The sequence below is a fragment of the Symphodus melops genome (genome assembly GCF_947650265.1).
Source record: "Symphodus melops genome assembly, chromosome: 15".
Taxonomy (NCBI): Eukaryota; Metazoa; Chordata; class Actinopteri; order Labriformes; family Labridae; genus Symphodus; species Symphodus melops.
The window spans coordinates 547,205-571,194 of NC_136705.1; the positions used below are offsets into that span (position 1 = coordinate 547,205).

At 45.4% G+C, this 23,990-nt stretch overlaps 1 protein-coding gene and 1 long non-coding RNA gene across 3 annotated transcripts in view; both read right to left on the bottom strand.

Annotated features, from left to right (window-relative positions):
• Positions 1-5,250: 5,250 nt before the first annotated feature.
• LOC306835573 lies at positions 5,251-7,720 on the bottom strand. The gene is made up of 2 exons (XR_013780665.1): positions 7,372-7,720; positions 5,251-7,338 (listed from the first exon to the last, which is right to left on the bottom strand). It is a non-coding gene; the product is annotated as an uncharacterized lncRNA (long non-coding RNA).
• Positions 7,721-7,793: 73 nt separating this feature from the next.
• The window catches only part of LOC306836334 (gamma-aminobutyric acid receptor subunit pi), a 45,883-nt gene continuing 29,686 nt past the window's right edge, over positions 7,794-23,990 (bottom strand). For both annotated transcript variants that reach the window (XM_079363358.1, XM_079363359.1), the window contains exons 3-10: positions 22,262-22,374; positions 20,814-20,881; positions 20,001-20,218; positions 16,844-16,926; positions 12,025-12,162; positions 11,537-11,689; positions 10,467-10,657; positions 7,794-8,546 (exon numbers count right to left, since the gene is read on the bottom strand). In XM_079363358.1, the coding sequence (XP_079219484.1) occupies positions 8,181-8,546; positions 10,467-10,657; positions 11,537-11,689; positions 12,025-12,162; positions 16,844-16,926; positions 20,001-20,218; positions 20,814-20,881; positions 22,262-22,374 (1,330 nt within the window). In that variant the 3' untranslated portion in view covers positions 7,794-8,180. The remainder of the gene's footprint in view (positions 8,547-10,466; positions 10,658-11,536; positions 11,690-12,024; positions 12,163-16,843; positions 16,927-20,000; positions 20,219-20,813; positions 20,882-22,261; positions 22,375-23,990) is intronic.

Genomic DNA, 23,990 nt, shown 5'->3' on the forward strand with positions numbered 1-23,990 from the left:
TCGACAGTGTTGCAGATTTTTTTACATTTAGGAAGCTGAAACACATTTTATATGTTATTTTGAATTTGAAGTTATTTTTACTTTCGATCTTACTTTGAAGGGACCGTTTGGCACAAACCTCAGTTTACAGAGCGTTGTGTCTGAGAGGAAGTGTGTTATGAGAAGCATGGGAGTGTGTTAAACATGGAGGAGCTAAACGAGTAGTGATTAAAAGGTTTGATTGAAGCCCAGTTTGTGGGGGTAATGGTCCCACTGGTCCTGCTTGCCAATTACAGACAGATCTGATTGACAGCGAATGAGCCGTGAGAAGTGTGTAATGTTAGTTTGAGCTGAAGTGCAGCAGAGCAGTTATTCTGCACTTCACTCATGGCAGTTTTCCTCCTCTATGATTTAATTTAAATGTGTATATTTTACACGTTTCTATGAACACCCATCTGTCCCTTCAAAGGTAACCTGTTACAGTTATCACACACACGTGTTGCACATGTGGACATACTCTATGTGCTCCTGTTTAGTACATGTCATCATGACCTCCTGTGGTTGTGGTTGGGAGAGAATTAGGAACCATATTTATTTTTAGAACCTGAATTTGTGAGTCAGGGAGCTCTTAGCGACATTAATCTCAGTCCTTGTTTGTGCACTTACAGAGGCCATTCTCCAGTCTCTTGGGGCCCAAAGTAAGAATCGATAGGGAGGGCCTCCAACCTGCGTTCATCACCATCACGTCTGCCACAGTCCTGACGATTACTCCTCGTCTTTGCTGCAGATCATTTCTCCTTATTTTCTATTTGGTGACTTTGAATTGTCAGCGCTGAGCAGGGCACAGAGAGTGACGGCTGTTAAGCTTTCCTACTGTCATTGCAAAATGTGCACATTAGAGAAACTGCTTTGGTTTAAGTTTGTGAACCCTCAGGGGCCCCCTACTGGTCGGAGGCCCCAAGCAGCGCCTTTACTCTTCCTTACATTCAAAGAAAGAGGAAGAAGCTGCAGCAAATAAAACCGATTTATAGCTTCAATGCTAGTAATGATTGTAAAAGTATGTGTGGTAACAGAACATTGATAGTAAATATTTTACCTTCACAGTTAGACCGCTTCTTCACGTGATTAGCTAACAGCACCACGCAGCGTCTGGATGGCGTCCTTCAATCGCTCGATGTCCACGAAGCGTTCAAGTGCTCAAGACTCTGTGACAATAAGTCAACATGACATCTATGGAAACGTTCCTCTTCTGTCCTGACACCATGTGTTCTCTAAATACTGACGTCGGCTCAAATTCATCAACATCTCTTCTGTTTGACTTCTCAGGGTCACCACACTTTAGAGGTTACTTTAGTTTTTTATTTTATCATCACACATGTATTAGAATACAAATAAACAGTGAAAAAACATTTCAAACTCGAACTCGTTATCTGCGGTGTTATATTGAAACTCAGTGACGTCAATATGTAGGCTGAATCCCAGCATGTGTGTGCTGTAAATATCGATAAGAGAGGCCAATCAATAAATCATCAATCTTTAAATGGCCTCCATCATTTTGTTGCTTGTTTACACAGCTGCTTTATAATCGACTGAAGCGTTCACACAGATGAACCTCGTTTTAATCAACACCTTTATTTTGCAGACTGTAACTAGCAGCCCCCTCCCCCCAAGACCAACTCTGACACTAAACAGTAAACACACCTACACACACACACACACACACACACACGCATGCACAGGTGGATTATCAATCAGCTGCTTCTCTCTCTGGGACTTCGTCTCCTTCCTCTGATGCTGCACAGGTGCGTCTCCTTCTGCACCGCAGCAGCCAGAGTGTGAAACTTAGCTGCATACTGCCATCTTGTGGTGACTGAGAGCAGTACATGTTTCCTGCTGTGCTGGCTGAGTCAGGGGAACATTTCATGGTGAGTCAAGGTTAAACGGTTTAAATTTGCACTGTGACTGTTTACAGAATCAGCTGGCTGAGGACACGTCACACTAGTTACTCTCTGAGACTGAAATCAGCCGTGTGGATCTTAATCACAGGCTTGATAAGGAAAGCTGGAGTTTGAAAAAACAAGCAGACCTGCAAACTTTGAAAATGCTAAAAATGATCCTCATCAGGGCTCTGGTATTCTCGTGTTTAGTCCCCATGTAGGAGGCTGTAGTCTTCCAAGCTGTGGTTCCTTTACCGCATGTCATTCCTCATTTTTCTAATAAGGGCATAAAGTGCCTAAAAGTTAACCTTTAAAAAAAGAAGGTAACAATGCATCATCTCCCAGATTAATACAGCCAACTCTCGAGGCTGCAGACTTGATATTAGCAGTAAATTTGATGCACTTTACTTCTACTGTCTTCATCTTAAATGTATTTTACTAGGATTTATTTTAATAATCTGTGACGCACTTTGAAATGCCTCAGTGTACGACGTACGATAGAAATCACGTTCTAGTTGTGGTTGTATAGAAATCCATCGTCCATATCAACCATCACCATAACAGCACCATCAATTCACTGCATGCTCTGAAAAGGTCTCATCAATTCTGTGTCAATAATGTCAGTGACTTTAGACGTTTGTCTGCTCGACGAGATTGTAATTACTCGCAGCCTCTTCTCCTCCTGCAGCCGTGTGTGTGTGAAACACCTCCATTGATATTCCATGGACTGTTTGGGAAAATGATTGCACACATTATTTCTCACTGCTGTGTGACTTTCCTGTATATGAGTGTTGTCTTGGTCTCACTCCTCTCTTCTGCCCTGTGTGTTAAGAAAACTAGCAACACACTGGACAGTGAAGTCTGTGGTCCATTAATGTGTCCTACAGTCTGTACACACAGTCTGTACATACAGTCTGTACACACAGTCTGTACACACAGTCTGTACATACAGTCTGTACTCACAGTCTGTACTCACAGTCTGTACACACAGTCTGTACTCACAGTCTGTACTCACAGTCTGTACACACAGTCTGTACACACAGTCTGTACTCACAGTCTGTACTCACAGTCTGTACATACAGTCTGTACTCACAGTCTGTACATACAGTCTGTACTCACAGTCTGTACTCACAGTCTGTACTCACAGTCTGTACTCACAGTCTGTACATACAGTCTGTACTCACAGTCTGTACTCACAGTCTGTACACACAGTCTGTACTCACAGTCTGTACTCACAGTCTGTACACACAGTCTGTACACACAGTCTGTACTCACAGTCTGTACTCACAGTCTGTACACACAGTCTGTACACACAGTCTGTACATACAGTCTGTACTCACAGTCTGTACTCACAGTCTGTACACACAGTCTGTACTCACAGTCTGTACTCACAGTCTGTACACACAGTCTGTACACACAGTCTGTACTCACAGTCTGTACTCACAGTCTGTACATACAGTCTGTACTCACAGTCTGTACATACAGTCTGTACTCACAGTCTGTACTCACAGTCTGTACACACAGTCTGTACTCACAGTCTGTACTCACAGTCTGTACTCACAGTCTGTACATACAGTCTGTACTCACAGTCTGTACTCACAGTCTGTACTCACAGTCTGTACTCACAGTCTGTACATACAGTCTGTACATACAGTCTGTACATACAGTCTGTACATACAGTCTGTACACACAGTGTTAGTGGTTGAGTCTTTTGTCTGGAGGATTCAGATTCTCTCTGTCAGGATTATAAAGGCCAACAAAGACGATGACTTTGACGCTACCTGCTGTTTGTTCATACAGAGAGGACAGACCTTCACACTGTGTTACCTGTGACGCTCACATTTGTTTTTCCCATTGTTACCCATCGTTAGCGTTTATGTGTCACAGTCTGAGTTTGTGTCATAATCTCTTCATTCATCCGTTTGTGTCATTTCCTGATTCTCCTGTCATTTCAGACTCAGCCTCTCCTCACCTGTTCATTCCCATCACACACCTGTTTCCTATTGCCTGATCAGCTCCCAGCTCATTGAGCCGGTTCACTCTGCCAAAGTGTCTCAGTGTTTAATATAGCGTGCTCGAGTTTCAGTCTTGTGTTGATCTTTTGACCTTAGTCTGGATATTTAACTTTTTCGCCTGCCTGGATTTGCATCCGTGTATTTTCTTTGGAAGCAGAGACAGCTGTTTTTTGTTTTTGTTTTCTTTGTTGAATTTATTTTACCTTGGAGCTGTGACATCATCGCTTAATTTCTATGAGCATTGTTGGTTTCTTCTCAGATGAAATGATTTCTGTTTTTGGAAGCTAAAAGTTCCATATGCATCAGACGTGTTGGAAAAAGTGTTTTAAGCTGTTTTAAGGATAAGTATGGAAAAGTGCCACCTTAAAAATATCAACAAAGTCACCTCCACTTTTTAATCAGACGTGCAGGTTTGAGTCTTACACCAACAGGAAGCTATTTGGACTAGATTGAACCATGGCGTCACACCCTGACATGTGTGAAGACACTAAAGTAAGGCTCCTTGTTGGCTTTGGTTGTCTCTCAGTATTTAATGTAACTGCTTAATGATATATAGTCATCAGGCTGAATACAGCAGCTATAAAGAGTCAGCTAATTGTTTTTTCATCATTTTAAAAAGGAGATGGACAGAACGTTCAACGTTCACTCAAATAAAGAAGGTTTTGGAGTTCATTTCACAAAACAACAGCTATGTTTAATTGACTTGCTCAAGAACAAAGTTACACTGAAAGACGACTTTCCACCAGAATACACCATTAAAAAGTAAAGAATGTACTGTACAACAAACTTAGAGCATCCTCTCTGTATCCTGCTGAATCAGAGCTAATGGAGCTGCAGGGGTTTAAGACTAACTTTCTGCAAACTCCCACTGGGACACTGCTGCTCTCTGAAACTCACAAACATACATTTGCATTCTCTTCGCCAGCGTCCTTCTTACTGAATAACTTTATTTAAATATGACACCGTGTCTAAATCCTAAGATAAGAACTCAGTGCATGTATATTTCATTAAGGGGTCAAACAAAGCAGGACTTACTCCCAGGAGAAATAGGCATCATAATGAAGCAAAAAGACTCCTTACATAGAACCACATGTTTTATAAAGGATTACTTTAAACAGATGAATCAACATCAGACGCTAAAGTGGAGACCTCCCAAAAGAAAAACAAGGTTTTCAATCCAGATATGCTGAAGCTACGTCCATATTTTCTATACAGTGTATGATCTGACTGTGAAGAAGTTCGCCCCCTGCTGGTTGGACTGATATCTGATGGGTAAGACTTGTGTGTCTGTCAATGATCAATAAAGAGTGCCAACAATAAACACTTGAATCCTCTTTTATTGCTATCATCCATATTCATACACCAAATAAACATGCATAGTGTTACTACTTATTTACAACAGGTTAAGCAATGCCATTATATATTAACATGATACTACAGTATATAAATACATTTCACATGAAGGTGTCCAAGGAACCGTGAGGTTGGCTGCCAACGTCCAACAACAGGACAGACGGGGCAGTCCGATGGAAGCCATCTTCCATCTTTTATGACCCAATGTTGCTGAAGAGTTGTCCAGTCAACGTGGCCCTTAGTTTGGATTCTTATTACTTAAGGTAACCGCCGTAAAAAGGTGTCCGTTCACACCTACAGAAGCAGCACTGACAATGTGTTTGCGATCATGGAGCCGTGGGTCAGCTGATGCTCTTGGATCGACTTCATTATTGGGCAGCAAAACGTCCAGAGGGGGAGCTGGAGTGGTTCTCTTGTTGTTCTTTGGATCCATAGTGGCATTCATTTCTGAGAAAACAACTATCAAACCTACAACCATGGTGCTATAAGGTATAAAACCAGACAGTCAGTGTTTTATCACATGAACCTCTTCAATAGGTCACCACACAGCTCAATCACTCATCCTTTCAAAGAACAAGCTTTAAATAAAAATATTAAAAAAAGAGTTAGCTGAAGGTTTTTATGATGTTTCTCCTCCATCATATCCAACCAAAACCCAAACAGGCAAAGCAGAAGGAACTAAAGTTACACTTGATTATCATGCAGGAAAAAACAGAATCAAACATTTATAACAGCATCAGGCAATGAGAGCGAATCTTTTAAATGCAAAAATGCAAGTTGGAAATTGATGTTGCATCTGTGTCCAATAGACATCCGATGGTCGTTCTTAGAATGAATGAGCAAGTATGTTATAACAACACTGAATAAATAAACATGCATCTCTGTTGTTTAACTGAATCCTGTTTTCTATCTAAAATGTAAATCGTCGTGTTCACCTGCTGATTGACTGCATGCTATTTCAGAACTATTGCATGAGTTACAGATATGATATTAACATTTGAAAATGCATCTGAACATGTGTTAGCTTAGAACCGAAAGGGAAACCTGGAGTAACAGCAAATCAAAAGGAATCTTTGGTTCTTTGGTTCACATCACTGACAGCGTCACAAGAACTTAAAACACACACACAGGAGAAATGACAACAGCCCGAGGAAACAAGCGCCGCCTCATGCACGACACATCCGAGCCCTCGCTCTGTCTGGATAATGCACGGATGACGACATCCTGCTGAAACCGTTTGACCATTTCATTCATATTCAAATCATTCGGTCTAACACACGTAGGACTGACGACTGCTTTGTGTCTCAAACGAGCAGAGAGACCTTCGACCAGCAGCTCAGAGGGAGTCCTGCTTTTATCCCATGTCTGATACTGTGATGTACATCCACATAGCTATAGAGGGCAAACCCCTGGGATCCCATAGAGTCAAATATGATACAACAATGTAAGAAGAAGGACATCACCCTGGGAGTACATATGTGTACATGGACTAATGCATTTTGAGACATTATAAAGTTGTTATTTTGCTGAAGAGAAACAGGAAGTGTTGGGATCAGAGAGCGGGGAACAACATGCAGCAAAGTGCTGAGTTTAGATTCCAAGTCACGGACACTGTGGCGAGGACTAAAGCCTCCGTACGCGGGCTGCACAGCATCAGCCGAAGGCTCTCCAGCGCTCCTCAGCTTATTTTCATTTAATCATAACTTTGAGAAGTTCATTCTCCTTTATTGATACCTGTTCAAAGGGAGGTATTTTACTGCATTGACCCACCTGAGCTGAGCTTCAGTGGGTTAATCAGTGTTTGTGTGTGCACATGCCCTGCAGGTGGAGTTTCTATATTACAGACATAAGCAGGACAAAAAGAAAGAAAACACATTTATCTAAAAAGCTCAAGGAGATCATCTCTGATTGGACTCCAAGATCAGATCACAAGTTTGAGGCCAAGTAAGTGATCGGGTGGCTGCTGGCTGAGCAGCACGGTCACCTGGTTAATCAAAGTTAGCTACATGGTGTGATATTGTGCTAATGTAGTGAAAGGAAGTAGCTGGTTCAAGCTTCTTTGTGGTTTAACTTTACACACCACTCACGACATGGTGCACTCTACACAGAGAATAAACCGTTTAAACGAGCGGTCCGAATCATGGGGGAGAAATATTAAATCCAGTATAGTGAACGTGTGGGATCATTGTATGAAGTAGTGTCTGTCTACGTTTAAGGCTCTGATCCACGACACACCTGACAAACAGACCACAGAGGACACTAAACACATTCCTTTAGGGGGCCTTGAATCTGTTAGACACAAATACAGTACGTTAAATGTTTTATTATAGTATAATATTAGTGATCGCTGAAATTCATGCTGATATTTTTGAAAGAGTTGGAGTAGTGGTTAAATGAAAGGAGAGCTCAGTGTGGGGTCGTAAGCCTCCTTCTGTTTGAAACTGTGCGTCGATAAGAGCCATAACACTGTGGAGGGATGGTGTGGGCTCAAAGGGCTCAAAGGCCTCTGCAGGACGTCCGCTCGGTGGATTCAGAAAAACACATGAAGGTAACGAGAGAGAGCAAGGGGACACGACCGTCCTCAGGAGACCGGTTGTCAAATATGCAGACGAACAATTCTTTCTTTTTTAGCCACATTTCAAGATTTATACAAAATGACCAAATCTCCGTCATGAGAAGGTTTGCTTCATTTTCAATAAAAACAAGGACTCCAAAGAGTGAAGAATGTTTCAACATGTGACTTTCTCCTTAAAACAAGCTGATGTGTGTATTCTGCTTTGCTCATGAATCCAAACGTAAAAAGGTAAACCTGTCATCTCAAACACACGTTAACAACACTTACTGTACATACATACGATCAAATACAGTCCTCGTCCACGGACGCTTCCAGCTGCTGCTAAAAGTACAGATAATATGTCCAGTAGAGAAGGTTAACCATGACGAACGAGAGGGGGAAGGACACTCTGGAGTAGTTGTCTATGTGGTGGGGGTTTTCAATGCGACAGCAGTATATGGCGCTGAGCACTTTGCGCACGGTGGCCAGAACAGTGATGCACCAGTGGGTGGGTTGCGGGGGTGACGCCTCAGGCTTTGGCTCGCTGCCCGACGGGCTGGACGGGCTCACGGTGAGTTCTAGAGAGGCAGGCGCCGGGGTGGGAGCAGCAGCAGGCTCCTTGCGTCTCTTCGCTCGGGTGGAGTGAGTGGAGATGGTGGTGACGATGCCGTTCATCTCGTCCTCAAAGTCGTGCATGTGGTGGCCGTACTGCGAGAGAGCGAGGGAGGAGAGAGCGAGGGAGCGAGGGAGGAGAGAGCGAGGGAGTGAGGAGAGAGTGAGGGAGCGAGGGAGAGCGAGGGAGGAGGAGAGAGCGAGGGAGGAGAGAGCGAGGGAGCGAGGGAGGAGAGAGCGAGGGAGGAGAGAGCGAGGGAGCGAGGGAGGAGAGAGCGAGGGAGGAGAGAGCGAGGGAGCGAGGGAGGAGAGAGCGAGGGAGGAGGAGAGAGTGAGGGAGCGAGGGAGAGCGAGGGAGGAGGAGAGAGCGAGAGAGCGAGGGAGGAGGAGAGAGCGAGGGAGGAGGAGAGAGCGAGAGAGCGAGGGAGGAGGAGAGAGCAAGGGAGCGAGGGAGGAGGAGAGAGCGAGGGAGGAGGAGAGAGCGAGAAAGCGAGGGAGAAGGAGAGAGCGAGGGAGCGAGGGAGGAGGAGAGAGCGAGGGAGGAGGAGGGAGCGAGGGAGCAAGAGAGAGCGAGGGAGGAGGAGAGAATGAGGGAGCAAGGGAGGAGGAGAGAGCGAGAAAGCGAGGGAGAAGGAGAGAGCGAGGGAGGAGGAGAGAGCGAGGGAGGAGGACAGAGCGAGGGAGCGAGGAAGGAGGAGAGAGCGAGGAAGGAGGAGAGAGCGAGGGAGGAGGAGAGAGCGAGGGAGCGAGGGAGGAGGAGAGAGCGAGGGAGGAGGAGAGAGCGAGAGAGAGCGAGGGAGGAGGAGAGAGCGAGGGAGGAGGAGAGAGCGAGAGAGAGCGAGGGAGGAGGAGAGAGCGAGGGAGGAGGAGAGAGTGAGGGAGGAGGAGGGAGCGAGGGAGGAGGAGAGAGCGAGAGAGAGCGAGGGAGGAGGAGAGAGCGAGGGAGGAGGAGAGAGCGAGGGAGGAGGAGAGAGCGAGAGAGAGCGAGGGAGCGAGGGAGGAGGAGAGAGTGAGGGAGGAGGAGAGAGCGAGGGAGGAGGAGAGAGTGAGGGAGGAGGAGGGAGCGAGGGAGGAGGAGAAAGCGAGGGAGGAGGAGAGAGCGAGGGAGGAGGAGAGAGCGAGGGAGGAGGAGAGAGCGAGGGAGGAGGAGAGAGCGAGGGAGGAGGAGAGAGCGAGGGAGGAGGAGAGAGCGAGGGAGGAGGAGGGAGCGAGGGAGGAGGAGAGAGCGAGATCAACACAAAGGAAACATGAAACATATTGAAGCGTGTGCAACATTTGTTGAACTCACCTAACAGTGATGATGATGAGGAGGAGGATGAGGAGGATGAGGAGGAGGGTGGTGACAAGGATGGAAATGAAACTAATGACCAACATCAAGAAGACAGTGAGCACAACAACAACAACAACAACAACAACAACAACAGCAGCAGCAGCAGCTAAAGCTGTGACGGCAGCATGGACACGATGATGACAACACAAAGTTCACTGATGGAAACCTCTGGACCCCTCAGGTAGGATTCGTACCGTCATTGCAAAATGTGCACATTTGTAGCAGCTGCTTTGGGGGAAGCTACAGGTCTGAGAGGTTGCCTGCCTTGCCAAGCGGCTCTGAATCAGCAGGAACTTTCATTAAAGCTTTAAAAACAGAAGTATGTTCAGCACCACTCGACATCCCTGAACCAGCCGAGTCTCATGTACGACCTGCAAGAACTTCATTCAGCTGTGTTCGAGTGCTCACATCATCCTCACAAACAGACAGCATGAAGGAAACAGTCCTTTATAAGGGAAACTGCTTTCAATGTAAATACTCTGAATCTGAATAAGGATGAAGTTATACTACCACCATGTACAAATGTGTTGTATGACTTTCCAGTGTTTTAATACTAAATACAGGAAATACATTTTCAGCTGAAGGGTAAAGTTCCTCCTCTCAACAGTTAATGATGACAGCTGGACTCAAGCACTTTGACCTGCAGCCTTGTGAAAGGAGCTGTGAATAAGGTCGGAGTGTCTCACCATGAGCATGTGTGCGTCAGCGTGAGTGAGGGTGCAGAAGTGAGCCACGGCGTACTCGATGAGCGCTCCAAAGATGAAGCTGAAGCAGATTCCCAGGTACACGTCGATGGCCTTGATGAAGCAGTTGGCGTTGGGCAGAGACGTCCGGGCTCCCATCATCAGCGTGGTCATGGTCAGTACTGTGGTCACACCTGGAACACACACACACACACACACACACACACACACACACCACCGGTCATAGTTTATTTAGTGACTCCTGATAAAGAGTTGTTGGTGTATCTTTAGAGATGAATACTAACACACAGAAACTCTGACATCCTTTCTGCTGATCATGAGAGGAAAAGCTCTGTTTGTTTGTTTGTTTGTTTGTTTGTTTGTTCCTTGTGAATCTCTGCCTGTTTAATTCTCTGGATTTCATTTAGTTTTCAGTGTTTCCTGTTTTATTTTGAAAAATGTTATGTTTTCATGTTTCTTCTCTGACTTCCTCCTTGTTGTCTGCCTTCCCTCCTGTTTTCATCTGACCTGATTGTCTTCACCTGTGTGACTAACCTCACCTGTGTCTGATGACCCCAGTGTCATGGTGCATTCAAGTGGTGTCTGAGACAGTCGGGAAAACAAGTTTCCGAGTTCTAAAATGCACACAACGCTTTAGATGCCCAACTTGACGTCGTATTCGTCACCACATGGAGTGCAAAACATGTTTCCTTAATGTTAAGATATTTTTTATTAATTCACATTTTGCACAACTCTCAACAGAGAGTAAAATTCACACGTCTTCTTCGTAGCATCCACCCTTTTTTTTTTTTTATTGTTGTAGCAACATTACAACTTCCTAACTCGGAAACTACGACCGTAGGAGGTGCACCTGAATGCACCATGAGTCTGTGCTTGTTTCCAACTCAGGTCAGCTGTTTTTACTTCCTGGTGGCTGCTCGTCGTTTTGTTGAACAGATATTTTTGTTGGACTGAATTTGAATCCTCTGCCTCTTTTTGGATCCTGATGTCTGATTATAATCAAAGTGGACAAAATGTCTAAAGCAAAGGCCGTTTTCATATTCAGACTTTACCTATGCAAATACGTGCTGGAACAGAAGACAAGGAGATCCAGAAGGAGACCCATGAGAGGACGACGAGCAGGCTGGACGGGACGTACGTTTCCAGGATGAAGTACAGGATGCTCCTCTTCAGCTCAAAGTGGAAAACCAACTTCGGGTAATTACCTTTAAAAAGAGAATGAAAAGTGTGCGTGATGAGAACCAATCAGAGCTCGTCTTGATCAGGCTTGTGCATGTTGTGTCACAGGTTGTCCTGAGAAGAATCAGAGCGTCACAGAATAAAACGAACAGACGCAACTTTGCACCTTTTGTAGCCTCCAGACCTCATGAACACAAAAAGCACATTTTAAATTACACTGCAGGGCTGTTGCTCTTCCACTGCTGCCTTTGGTATCAAACAAAGGAAAAAGAAGGTAATCAGGGTTCAGATGGGCCAGACATGAGTGAAGGGCAGAGGTCAGTTTTCCTGCTCTAATAAGTCATTAGGAGGTCATTGTTACCCGTTTCATACACGGCCTCAGAGACGGACGTGTAGTGGTCCTCCACGGTGTACTGAGCCAGCTGCAGGGTGTCTAAGCCGCTGACCGACTCGTTTCCTCTGGTCCAGTAGAACATGACGTCGTTGACGTTGTAGCCCCCTGCACACAGAGCAGAAACAGGTGGGAATGGTTTTAGGAAGATTACATGAAATAGATTCAGATTGTTTTTTATGCACACAACAGATCATGAGAGGTTTTTCTCTCTACACGTCGACGCAACAGGAGGCTCATTTCCTATTTCTTCTTCTTCTCTTTAGATGTGATTTATGGCCAATCTATGTTTTTGCTGCTGGTAAATATTTTAGTTTTAACTCAGCTTTTTTTTTTTCAGAAAACATTTGAGGTTTGAAAACAGCAAACACGTTTGTGTTGATTTGACCCAGGGGAGAAAATAACTTCTAAAGATTGATCCTAGAAGTCATTTTTAACTTCGTCCACAACCTGTGATGGATGAAAAACACAGGAACATTGGAAAGTGTATCCTACAGAGCAAAAACCTTTTTCTTCCTCATAAATACAGGAGAGAAATCAGCAATACTGTAGAGGGGGAATCACCACGTGTTGTTTTTCTCACCAGCCAATCAGAGCCCCTGTAAGTCCAACCTGTCCTGACAGTTTATACATTAAAGACCACAATACAAAAAACAGATCCACATGTTTTTAAATGGGTGCACGTACTGTATGAGAACACAGATCCACGAGAGGCGGGGCTAAAGAAAGTGAGACAGGAAGGCCTGGTGGGTCAGGGGGCGTGAGCCAGTGAGCTCAGTTAGTCCTGCAGCTCGCCCCTGTAGCTCCGTACAGACCCCCCATCCCGTGTGTCCCCCAAATCAAGGCCACACTTGCTCTGAATCTAGATTTCTCTTTTTCCCGTCAATACTGAAGCGTGTCACTGAGGGCCCCTACAGGCCTGGAGTATTAAGGGCAGGGCTTCTCTCTCTCTCTCTCTCTCTCTCTCTCTCTCCTATATATATATATATATATATATATATATATATATATATATATATATATATATATATTTATATATGATGCCTTAGTATTGCTACATGCTTCAGAGGTCCGTTCTGAATGTGCTGCTCGTTCTTCATGTTGTTAGTGGTTTCAGCTCTTACTAAGCCTCTGCACTTCGTCCACCATAAGGACACACCCGAGGCCTGCTGGATGCACGCTCACACATTCACCATGAAACCTTATCATTTCAGAATCATTTTAATGGTGGATAAAACATGCCCATATATGTCCTTCTCATGTGCAGGAAAGAAGATTACAACTACTCATGTGCACAGAAAGCTGCTGGAATTCATAACAGCTGCAGTGGTGGTGAGTTAGACGTTATAGAAAAAAGTATTAGAGGTTTTAAATGAACCCCAAAGTGATTTTTTGTGTGAACAGATGGGAATGTTAATTGCTACAGCTACGCTAAAGTGTGATCCTTTAATGGTTGAGTTGTTTGGGATTGCGCCCCATAGTGGGAGGTAAAATCCCTCAATATGAGCACAAGAGGAACATTTGGCAAGAACCAAAGAGAATGTGAAAACATCCCGTTTAAGAAGTGATGTTACCCCAGAGAAGCATGCGGGGTGGAGCGTACACGGAGCAACGCTCCAGAACGTAAACAGTACAAAACAACAACAACAACAACACATCTTTAAACATACTGATGTTTCATCCACAGAGGACACACACTGTTATTCACTCTCACACTGTCTGACACGCACAGGCTCTCAAATGTAAATACATGGGCTCCGTTCATCCTCTGCTTACGGACAGAGCTTCAGTGGTTCTGTGAGAGACTGATCCTGCACACTGCTCAGACCCAGGAGAGCCCCGATAACCCAAAATAACTACATGCAAGATAAATGTGGTCAAAGACAGCCAGGCTTAGAGAGCAGAGCTTTTAAGAGAACAATGCAATTATCATGCTATCAATTAATAAGGCTGCAGTGTGGCTCTTAGATCATGTGTCCTTTCACTTATTTATCTGCAGAGGGAGCAAGAGAACCAGCAGTAAATGTAAGAGGGAGCGCAGCTGGCTGAGGCTGAAACATATCATCTGCTCCAACATGAAACCTTCATTAATTTGCTGTTGCTATTAAACTCCTACAGAAGAATCATGCATTATTAACCAGAGTGAGCCTGGAAACATGGAGCCGCAGAGGCCTTACCACGTCACTGCAACCTGTCAGAAGCTTTTGGGGCATTTATCCAATATTTGAATCCCTTTGGGGCAATTAACAAAACACAATCAAGAGTCTTTCACTTAGAGGTGTTGAATTAGAAAACTGCCAAAGGCAGATATGTCATGTTTTCTTGTTGGAGGTTCAGCTGCAGCTCTCAGCCTGTCGTTAGCTTGACTCAAAGTTAGCCTGAGACAGCATTTCCAGCACGGAGCACACGGGGGACTCCAGGGCCCCCTGCAGGAACACACGGGAGACTCCAGCGCCCCCTGCAGGAACACACGGGGGACTCCAGCGCCCCCTGCAGGAACACACGGGGGACTCCAGCGCCCCCTGCAGGAACACACGGGGGTCTCCAGCGCCCCCTGCAGGAACACACGGGGGACTCCAGCGCCCCCTGCAGGGACACACGGGGGACTCCAGCGCCCCCTGCAGGAACACACAGGGGACTCCAGCGCCCCCTGCAGGAACACACGGGGGACTCCAGCGCCCCCTGCAGGAACACACGGGGGACTCCAGCGCCCCCTGCAGGAACACACGGGGGACTCCAGCGCCCCCTGCAGGGACACACGGGGGACTCCAGCGCCCCCTGCAGGAACACACGGGGGACTCCAGCGCCCCCTGCAGGAACACACGGGGGACTCCAGCGCCCCCTGCAGGAACACACGGGGGACTCCAGCGCCCCCTGCAGGAACACACGGGGGACTCCAGCGCCCCCTGCAGGGACACACAGGGGGACTCCAGCGCCCCCTGCAGGAACACAAGGGGGACTCCAGCGCCCCCTGCAGGAACACACGGGGGACTCCAGCGCCCCCTGCAGGGACACACAGGGGGACGTCATTTTGTCCGTTAATATTTAGAGATTATGGGATGAAGTCGTTTGTTAAGGTTAGCGGTTGTAGATATTGATATTATTATTTTAGCTGCAGTATTTAATCTAAAAATCAATCCAGAGCTTAATTGAAGCAGGTTTTTTTTTAAATCTGTAAACTTTGACACATGATGACGTCGGAAACAGGTTGAATTTGCTCCTTGAAGTATATGACCCTGCTGGTAGCTGTTTGTATGTGACATTACTGAAGGCTTCTTTGTATTAAATATGATGATTCTATTACATGTTTTTTAAATGCAGTTTTGACTGTATCATTAGATCATGACTATTTGTTTCTCTAATCTTGATTACTAGACATATTTCTTATTCCCTTGACAATGTTGTGCAAACACTATTTAAAAGCAAGAAGCTGAAGCCCCCCATCAAAGAGAGTGACTCTCCTCTGACTCGTTCTGCCGTCACTTCAATCCTGCTCTAAAAACAAAAAAACCTCCCACCAGCAGTTTGTCTGTCAACCTTCTTCCTGTGCAGAGGATCCACTTTTGGCTCGCCATTAAAAGAAATGAACCTTTGAATAAACATCTTCATAAAGATAAAGACGGAGCAAGATGGAGGTTGAAGAAGAGGAGTGAAAGAGAAGAAGCGAGGAGATGAGAGACAGATTGACGACGCAGGAAGTGAAGGAGACGAAGTGTGAGGGGAGAATAAAGAGCGCGAGAGGAAGGAGCCATCATCCTCTCAGCTCCAACATCCAGATGTCTCTTTGTCTGCTAAGTGGGACTGGAGCTGCCGTTAAATGTTTTATTTGGCACTGAGGTCCTGGTGGGCTTCTGGCAGGGATCAGACGTAGCTTAGCCTGGCTGGCTGTCATTTAATAGCAGCAAGCGAAGAGCGTGGTGGAAAGTAAAGATGGCAGAGGAGCGAGGGAGGAAGCTGTTTCTCCCCACAATCTTTAACAAAGCCGACAAGATTGATCTTCACATGTTGCTTCAAAGAAACTTTTGTTTTCAGAAGAAAAACAAATATGGAGGACAATCGATATCATCTGCAGGACGTGAAGTGAAATCTAGCCTCTCCCTTTGTGGACATAGTAACACAAGCTGCTCTTCTTTTTCAGTAGCCCGTTGGCTCGGGGCAAATGTTATATTTGTCACCTCTGAAAGTGTCCAATGGCTCCTGAAATAATCCAATAACACACACTCTTTAAATCGAGCTCCTTCCCCTGATCGCTGGGAGGCAAATCAGAGCTACAATCCTCTCGCTTGTGTCGACGGCCTAAGAAGATTTTTGGGTTTTGGAGAGATAGAGAGCAAACCCTGCTGAGTTATCTGAGACTCCAAAACTAACAGGAAGACATAAGAGACGTTACTTCTTTTTCAACTCTTCCTTTAAAGATGTGTTTACTGCTCCTCTCTGTTTCATCTCCTCTACCAGGACTCTCATTTACAACAGAAAACACACACAGGAGAATTCCCCAGCATGGCCCGACATGCCCCGCCATTTCTGTGTGACATCAGCATGCAGCGTTTCTCTCTCTCTCTCTCTCACTCACTCACACACACACACACACACACACACACACACACACACACACACACACACACACACACACACACAGCAGTTTAGAAGATGAGAGGATGTGATCTGTTTGATCCCCTTGGTTTGATCACATTCGTCTGACATCACACCCACCCACCGCCTCGGCGCCACGGCTTCAAGCCGCTGCTCGCACTTCACACTGTCTTTATGAAATCTGAAGAGTCCTTACAGCTCTCCAGTTGCAGCGTGCAGGTCTGCTTGTCCATCGGGTATTTGGTCAGGTCCATGTTGCAGGCCACGGTGGTGGTGATCCTGCAAAACAGCGAGGTGTTGGAGTTGTTATAAAGACAAGAACAGGTGCAGTAGTTTCTAGAACAGGAAGTGTTACGTAACATCAGCCTGTGCTTTGGTTTGAAGTTTTGCATTTGTGAAGACTCTGCCTTGTTTCTTTCTGTTTATATGAAATCCTTTTCCTACAGAGGCTTTGCTTGAGAACATGTGAAAGACTGAATCTGGGTCAGAGTGTATTCAAGCCTTTCACAGCAGAACGTTTCATAGTAAGGACGTCAACACATGCACAAAACTCCTGAAAATGTTCTGGTTGAGCTGCATGTGTGAACACAAACAGCCCGGATCATTCAGGGAAACTCCCCGTCTGTAAGTTTAAATCCAGGCTGACATTCATGTAATGAAGCTGCTTTATCCTCTTCTCTCCTCAACAGTATGTTCTTCTCACTTCTGCATCGTGATTATGCCCAAATACATGGAGCAGTATAACAGCTGGACAGGACTCTGCTGCTTCGTCCTTTTTATGTCACATCCTGCCTCCTGATACCCCCCCCCCCCCCCCCCCCCCCCCCCCCTGCAGGGAGGTGATGTATGAGGGCAGACTGTACTGAAATGTACTCGATACTTTCAGGAGTGCATGTGTGAAAACACCCTCAAATATCTGTGTCAGGTCAGCAGTTCTTCTTTAGAAGAGACATGAAACAACAATGTTCACTTTAAGAAAATAGCAGCACCCCCCCCCCCCCCCCCCCCTGTTTCTTTTCTTCTTCTGTGACCCAGTTCAGCAGTTTTTTAGGACTGATCTGAATTCTGACATGCAGCCTGAAGATGATTTGGTTCTTATTACTGTTTCTGTCAAGTATTTGAGAGCAAACAAAGTATTTCCTTTAGTTCAGAAAGTTGGATGGTTTCCATGCAGTTCAACACTTGTACACACGTAATGCCTCCCTGTGGAGGTGGGGCCATGGGGAGGGGTCGCAGGGTCATGTATAAAAAAAACATCAACAGGCTGATGTGTGAACCCAGAGCTCAGAGCAACAAACCCAGAGGGAGTTTGACTTCACAGTTTTTTAGGAAGTCAATATAGGTACAATATAAAACATACCTGGAAGAAAATGCACACACACCTTTTCATCTTTAATTTTAAGCTACAGATATTTAGCTTTCCCGTTTCTAACTCGACTAACCTACGACATAAAAGCAGCAAACAGCTAAACCTTCATCCCCTCAGTGCTTTCTCATGTACGCCCCTCCGGCTCTGCACTCCGACACTTCTCACAGCTGTCCCTTTCCTTCACTCCCCTCGCTCTTTTCTTCACAGCCTGACCCACTTTGCTGTATGACTCCCCCACACACCCCCTGTAGTTATTGATGTTAGCATAGCATGAAACGCGTGAAAAGATAAGCTCCCCAGTGAATGACAGTAAAACCATCTTGCTCGGCGACAGTAGCAGTGTGAAGCGTGCTGGTGGGACACACGGTGCTCGTGGATAATGCAGAGTGAGTGGGTTGTTATTGTGAGAATGAAACGTCCTCAGGTTGGACGCAGGACTCCTACGTGAAGCAGAGAGGTTTTGTCTCACGCGCTCATCCAGCTCACTGCGGCTACTTACTCAGAAAATCAACCATCTGACACAAAATCTTCATTTTAAAAATCGTCTCACTTATTTAAAATTATGATTTTTTTCTGCGACATAAACAGTCTGCAGGAATCTTTGGTTAGAGCAGCATCCATAGCAACATGCTAACTCTGTAGCTTTTATAACGTGAGCTAGCTTAGCTGACTTTAAACGTCATTGAGTATATTTTCATGGACTTCAGTTCGCTGGTGATGATCAGGGTTTTTAAGTTTTCATGTTTGGGCTGTCGACATTTTATCTGTTTGAGAAACTGGATTTTAGTCTCCAGAGAACTCAGACAGAAAACAAGGTTTTCAAGCACGTCACCACAGAATTGAATAGTTCAGCTTTTCTCCATCTAAACTTCTAAATGTATTCAAGTCTGTAATTACAGGAAGACAAAACGGAGCTTCCTCGTAGCTCCAGAAGTAAACTCCTTCAGTTCCTACATTTGGCTGAGGCCGTGTCTACGCTGTCAGCAGATCATTATACTCAGCGGTTTCTTCAGAGCTCTGACCAGGAGACTCTTCAATATCAAATCGTGTGATGCAAATTGAAAAATAAATGATGGTTTTGTTCCTCATTCAGAAACAAGCTGAGCTTACGTTAGCAGCAGCTCAGTCTGTCAGAGATCGTGAAACTGTTCTGCTCGTATTTCCTGGCTCCGTCTTTCAGAATGATCTGCTGATAATTTGTCTTCAATAAACTTTGTAAACAAATGACAACGAAGGAATCCGAATATATAAAAACAAGCTGAGTGAATCTTTGTGGCAGCTCGGTGAGCAGCCCCATCACTCTGTACCTGCTGAGACTCTCATCATCATAAATATTGCTGACATCATCCTGAATGACGGGGTCCAAAGGGTCTGTCCAGAATAAATTGTCTCAGCTCTGATCTTTTTAGAAAAGATTATGTGACCTGAGTTTTTGCCTCATGACCCAGTCCGAATCCTCCCTGAGATGAAGTCGGAGAGGGGGAGTGATTAGAGGGAAATCAGGACCATGGACAGCTCTTATACAAATTCAGAGGCCGGCAGAGGTTACAGCATGTGACACACAGAGAGTAGGATGAGTCCCGTCATCACAGACTTAAAGAGCTGAACAAAGTGACTTCCTGGATCGTGTTGAACCTTTCTATCTATTACCTGTCTGCTTGGCCCGATCAAAGAGCCACAGCGTGTTTCAGAAGCCTGCCAACAGCTCCTCAGATGTTAAGCTCTTTCACACAGAGCAGTAAATGCTGGAGAGACGCTTTGATAGCCCACACATCTTTGTATTGACAGATCAAATACTCATACAATCTAATGCCCAAGTAATAGAACTGACACAGCTCACTGCTTTGCATGCACATTACCTAAAACTCCACCCACGCTTCCTCCCTCAGACAATGTCTTCTCCATTCCCCCGACCTACTTTTCATCGTCTGTCAAAGCAGGAAAACAAACACAACAAGCGATGGGGCTCGTTCGTTTTCCCCACCTCAGTGCGTACAGGACGGTCCCGTTGGGGAAGATGCGGATCAGCCTGTTCTCCACGGTGATATCATGCAGGAAGGACTTCTTGGAGTCCACTATGAAGGTGTCAGGGACCCAGAGCAGCTCCACCAGCCTCCCGTCCAGGCTCAGGCTCTTGTTGCCCTCGAACACCAAGCGCTCGTCAGTCCAGCGCTGACGGAGGAATATGGTGGCCGTGTAGTCCTGCAGGATTTAGGTTTAAAGGTCACACAGAGCTTTGAACAGTTTTAATAACCACGTCAATAATAAAATGAGCTGAGCTTTTTGCACACTGAGGTTTTTTTTTGTTGCATAGTTGGATATCGATGGCGTCAGGTCTCTAAGCTCTTCTCTGCCTCAAACAACAAAAATGCACAAAATTACTTCAAGTCAGCAGGACTTTACACATTCTGTGCAGCCCTGATATTACATTACAAGTGGCTACAAACTGTGTGTCTGTGTGTGTGGAGGGGGGGGGGGTTATTGTTTCAGGGCTGCCATCAGTGCACGTGTGACTAGAATATAAAAGCCAACTGATACCACCTGAGCAGCCACTACAGAACATAATATGTTGAGGGAACTCTCTGCTCTGAACACCAACATACTAACAATCCATCATAGACGCTGTGTTAGAGAGCCGAACTGAAGCTGATCATCTAACGAGAAGCTGACGAGTTTTAAGTCGAGCGTCCCCTGATGACAAAGAGAAAAGAAGTTCCAGTACTGAGCTCTTCATGAGCGACCGGGTCAAACCCATGACACAGAGAGTTGAGCTGAACCAATCAGACTGAAGTCCTACCATGTTGATCTCTGAGATGGTGTCGATGCTGGCGATGTCCAAGCTCATCCCCACGGTGACCGGACCGTCTGAAACACAGACGGAAAACATTTCACTCGTTTAGGTTCACGCATGTTACAGAGTGTGCAGAGATATGATATGAGCTCTTTGCTATAGAGCCATGAAAACTGAAGCACAGCATGTTTTAAAAGACCCCACATTGTCAGCACACCAGCAGCGGCGGTCTGTTAAGCGTGAACCTCCTTTAGGGAATCAGCTCGCCCTGACTCTCTGTCAGCTGTGCAGCTCTTTTATGTTTCATCTTCCCATTCTTCTCCTCTCTCACTTTTCAGTCTTCATTTCTACGACAGAGAGATCACTGAGCCTCACATTAAAGATGCCCTATGTATCTGTGTTTTATCAGCTTTGCCATGGACATGAGGCTTGGATCGCTCACATATGCATCCCCAGTTAAAGCCCTGTACCAACCCTTGGTCACCAGTAGAAAGAGCTATGCTAGCTTTTAGCTCCTTCTTTCAGCTTGTATGCAAAGCTACACTTAGCGTGCTGGCTGTGTCTTTCCTATTAGCCCTCAAACTGCTGGGGTGGAATTAATCTTCTTTTGAAGGAAACCATAATAAGTGTATTACCCAAAGGTCAAACTAATCCTGTAAGGTTGCTTGAGCATTAGAAATAATGATTAAGTTTTGAGAAAGGGAGACAATCCTCTCTGTTCGGACTGTGCCGCCGGCTGTCTGCGGAATGGAGCACCTGACGAAGAGTCAAACTCACCTTGCACCAAATTAAATCCCACTCTTTAGCCTGAACTCACATTTCTATATTATTTTAGCAAACTGCAAAGATTCTTGGATTCTGTCCTAAATCATTCATCCTTTGTTTTTTTTCTTTTCCTAAAAATGTCCTGCAGATTGTTTTCCCCTTCAGGGCTACTAGCCAACAAAATGTGCTTTTTGTCGGTGTGGCGTGTTCCTCGGTTCGTGGACATGTGATCAGCATCGGCCTCGGTGCGGTCTGAGACGTTATTACACATCAACAGCTGAAAACAAACCCATAAAGCTAACTTGATGGATTCCTGCAGCTGAGCACCTTATTACTATAGAGAAAGATTTGCAGGAAATGACATCAGCCACAGAGATGCACGCCGTTTCTCCGTTACAACCTTCAGAATATTAGAATCTAAATCACAGAAGCAGCTGCGATCTTAGTTTGAACACTTACAGCTATAATTCAGATTTATAAAGATATTAGTATTTAATGCACTTCCTTCGACCAGAAGATAAACTTGACTCAATCACATACAGTAAATGTATGCATGTCAGCGTATGTTGCTCAGAAGGGACACGCAGGAGGGAAATTGTGCTATGAACCTCTCTTGTTCTCTGTCAAACCCACATTTCCCCGGAGTGCTCTGCCTCTCCCATGGCTGCATGTGTCTGCAGTTTCCTTACTGTCAAAGAAAGGCCTGAGGTACTTGTTGTATCCTTTCATCAGCTTCTGGATGGTAGGAGGCAGAATCTCTCCTTCCTTCACTTCTGCGTTGAGCATAGAACTCTCTAACAACCTGAGAACAAAGACAGGGAGAGAAAAGGGAAGAAGGGGAGGGAAGCAGAAATATGATTTAGTTTAGCTCCTGTTGTGCGTTTACCAGGTGGGTTTGTCTTCACGAGCAGCACGCTGTTCACTGACTCTGCGGGGCATCGATTGAGCTCCACGCAGGTCTTAAAAGCATGCTGAGTGAAAGCGCAGATTAAAATGTGAACATGGTGCTGGAAAAAAAGAGTACACGCACAAAGGACCTCGCATTGAACGAGTTCACAGTACTCTAAACCATCCATCTTGTTGTTTTCTGTTCACTTTTATGCTTTTTAAATTACTGTTTGCTTTCATGGGATTTCTTTTCCCCTCGTTCTGTCTCAATGCTATCCTTAAAGGCACATGGAAGTGTGGGAAGATGATTATATTGCTGGCAATTGCGGCAGGGGAAAAAAACACTCATTGCGCCTTCCCCCAGTGGTGAGTGTGTGTGTGTGTGTGTGTGTGTGTGTGTGTGAGTGTGTGGGTGTGTGTGTGTGTTTGTGTATAAATCAGGCTCTAAATAGAGAACGCCCGCTCTGCGGAGAGGGAGCCCCGGGGCACGTGTGGTGATGCAAGAACGGGCTGCAGCGAGACAGATCGGGCCATGTGCAGCGGCATTAATGGGCTCCACCGACAGAGTCGTCCTTGGTCGCTGCAGAATTCAAATGTGTGATGAGCAGAGCGAGATCATTATCACGCAGTCATTCACTGTTTGAGTGAACGTGGTGCTTTAAATCCACATTGATACCTTCATCGTTGTAAAAGAGTGGATGGAAATGGTCGGCGATCATTTTTAGATTTTTTTTCTCATATTATTGTGTTTTGTTGTTTTGTTGCTTCTTCTTACTCGGAAAATAACATCCTGTTTGTGTTTGCTTTCCTGCTGATCCTGAAGCTTCTTCTTGGCGATGACCTTGTTTGCATATGATCACTATGGAAACAGCTAAAGAAGAAGAATGTAATCATTTATGGATGATATGTTGCCACATGTGACCCGTTAAGCTGAGTTAGCTTGTAAGAGGTTGAGGTCATTGAGCTTTATGGAAAAGACAATCCAAAGCAGAGCAACATATACAGAGCGGCTTTATTTGAGTGTAAGTCACACTTCATTAAAAAAATGAAATACTTTTATAGTGCATGAATCCAACAAAAACAAATTACAAATTACTTCCATTAGTTATTCCTTCACAGAAAGGCTGCCTCACTTCCTCAGACTAGACCGGCTGCAACTTAAAAAAGAAGTAAGCCAAAGAAAGTCCTCCCCATGAATCTCAGAACTTGTATCACCTGGCTGTGTCAAATCAGCTTAGACGACGGGGGAACTGGCTCCCAGCACACTGTTGCTACGCCGCATAGAGTCTCAGTCACATGGCTCCCAGCCTGTTGTTTTAGCAGGCAGCAGTCTTGGAAGGGAAAGCCATGTTAGTGACGGCAGTGACAGCACTATGCCTCTGGCTCAGAGCGTTATCAATGTAGGTCGCCCTGTGTGACCCTCATTACATTCACAAATGCTTTTTCGTCTGTGAAACTGCAGAAGTGGGTTTGTCTGTGTGGCTTTCAAAAATAGCTCTCTGCAGTGACTCAAACGAAGTCTAAGTGGAA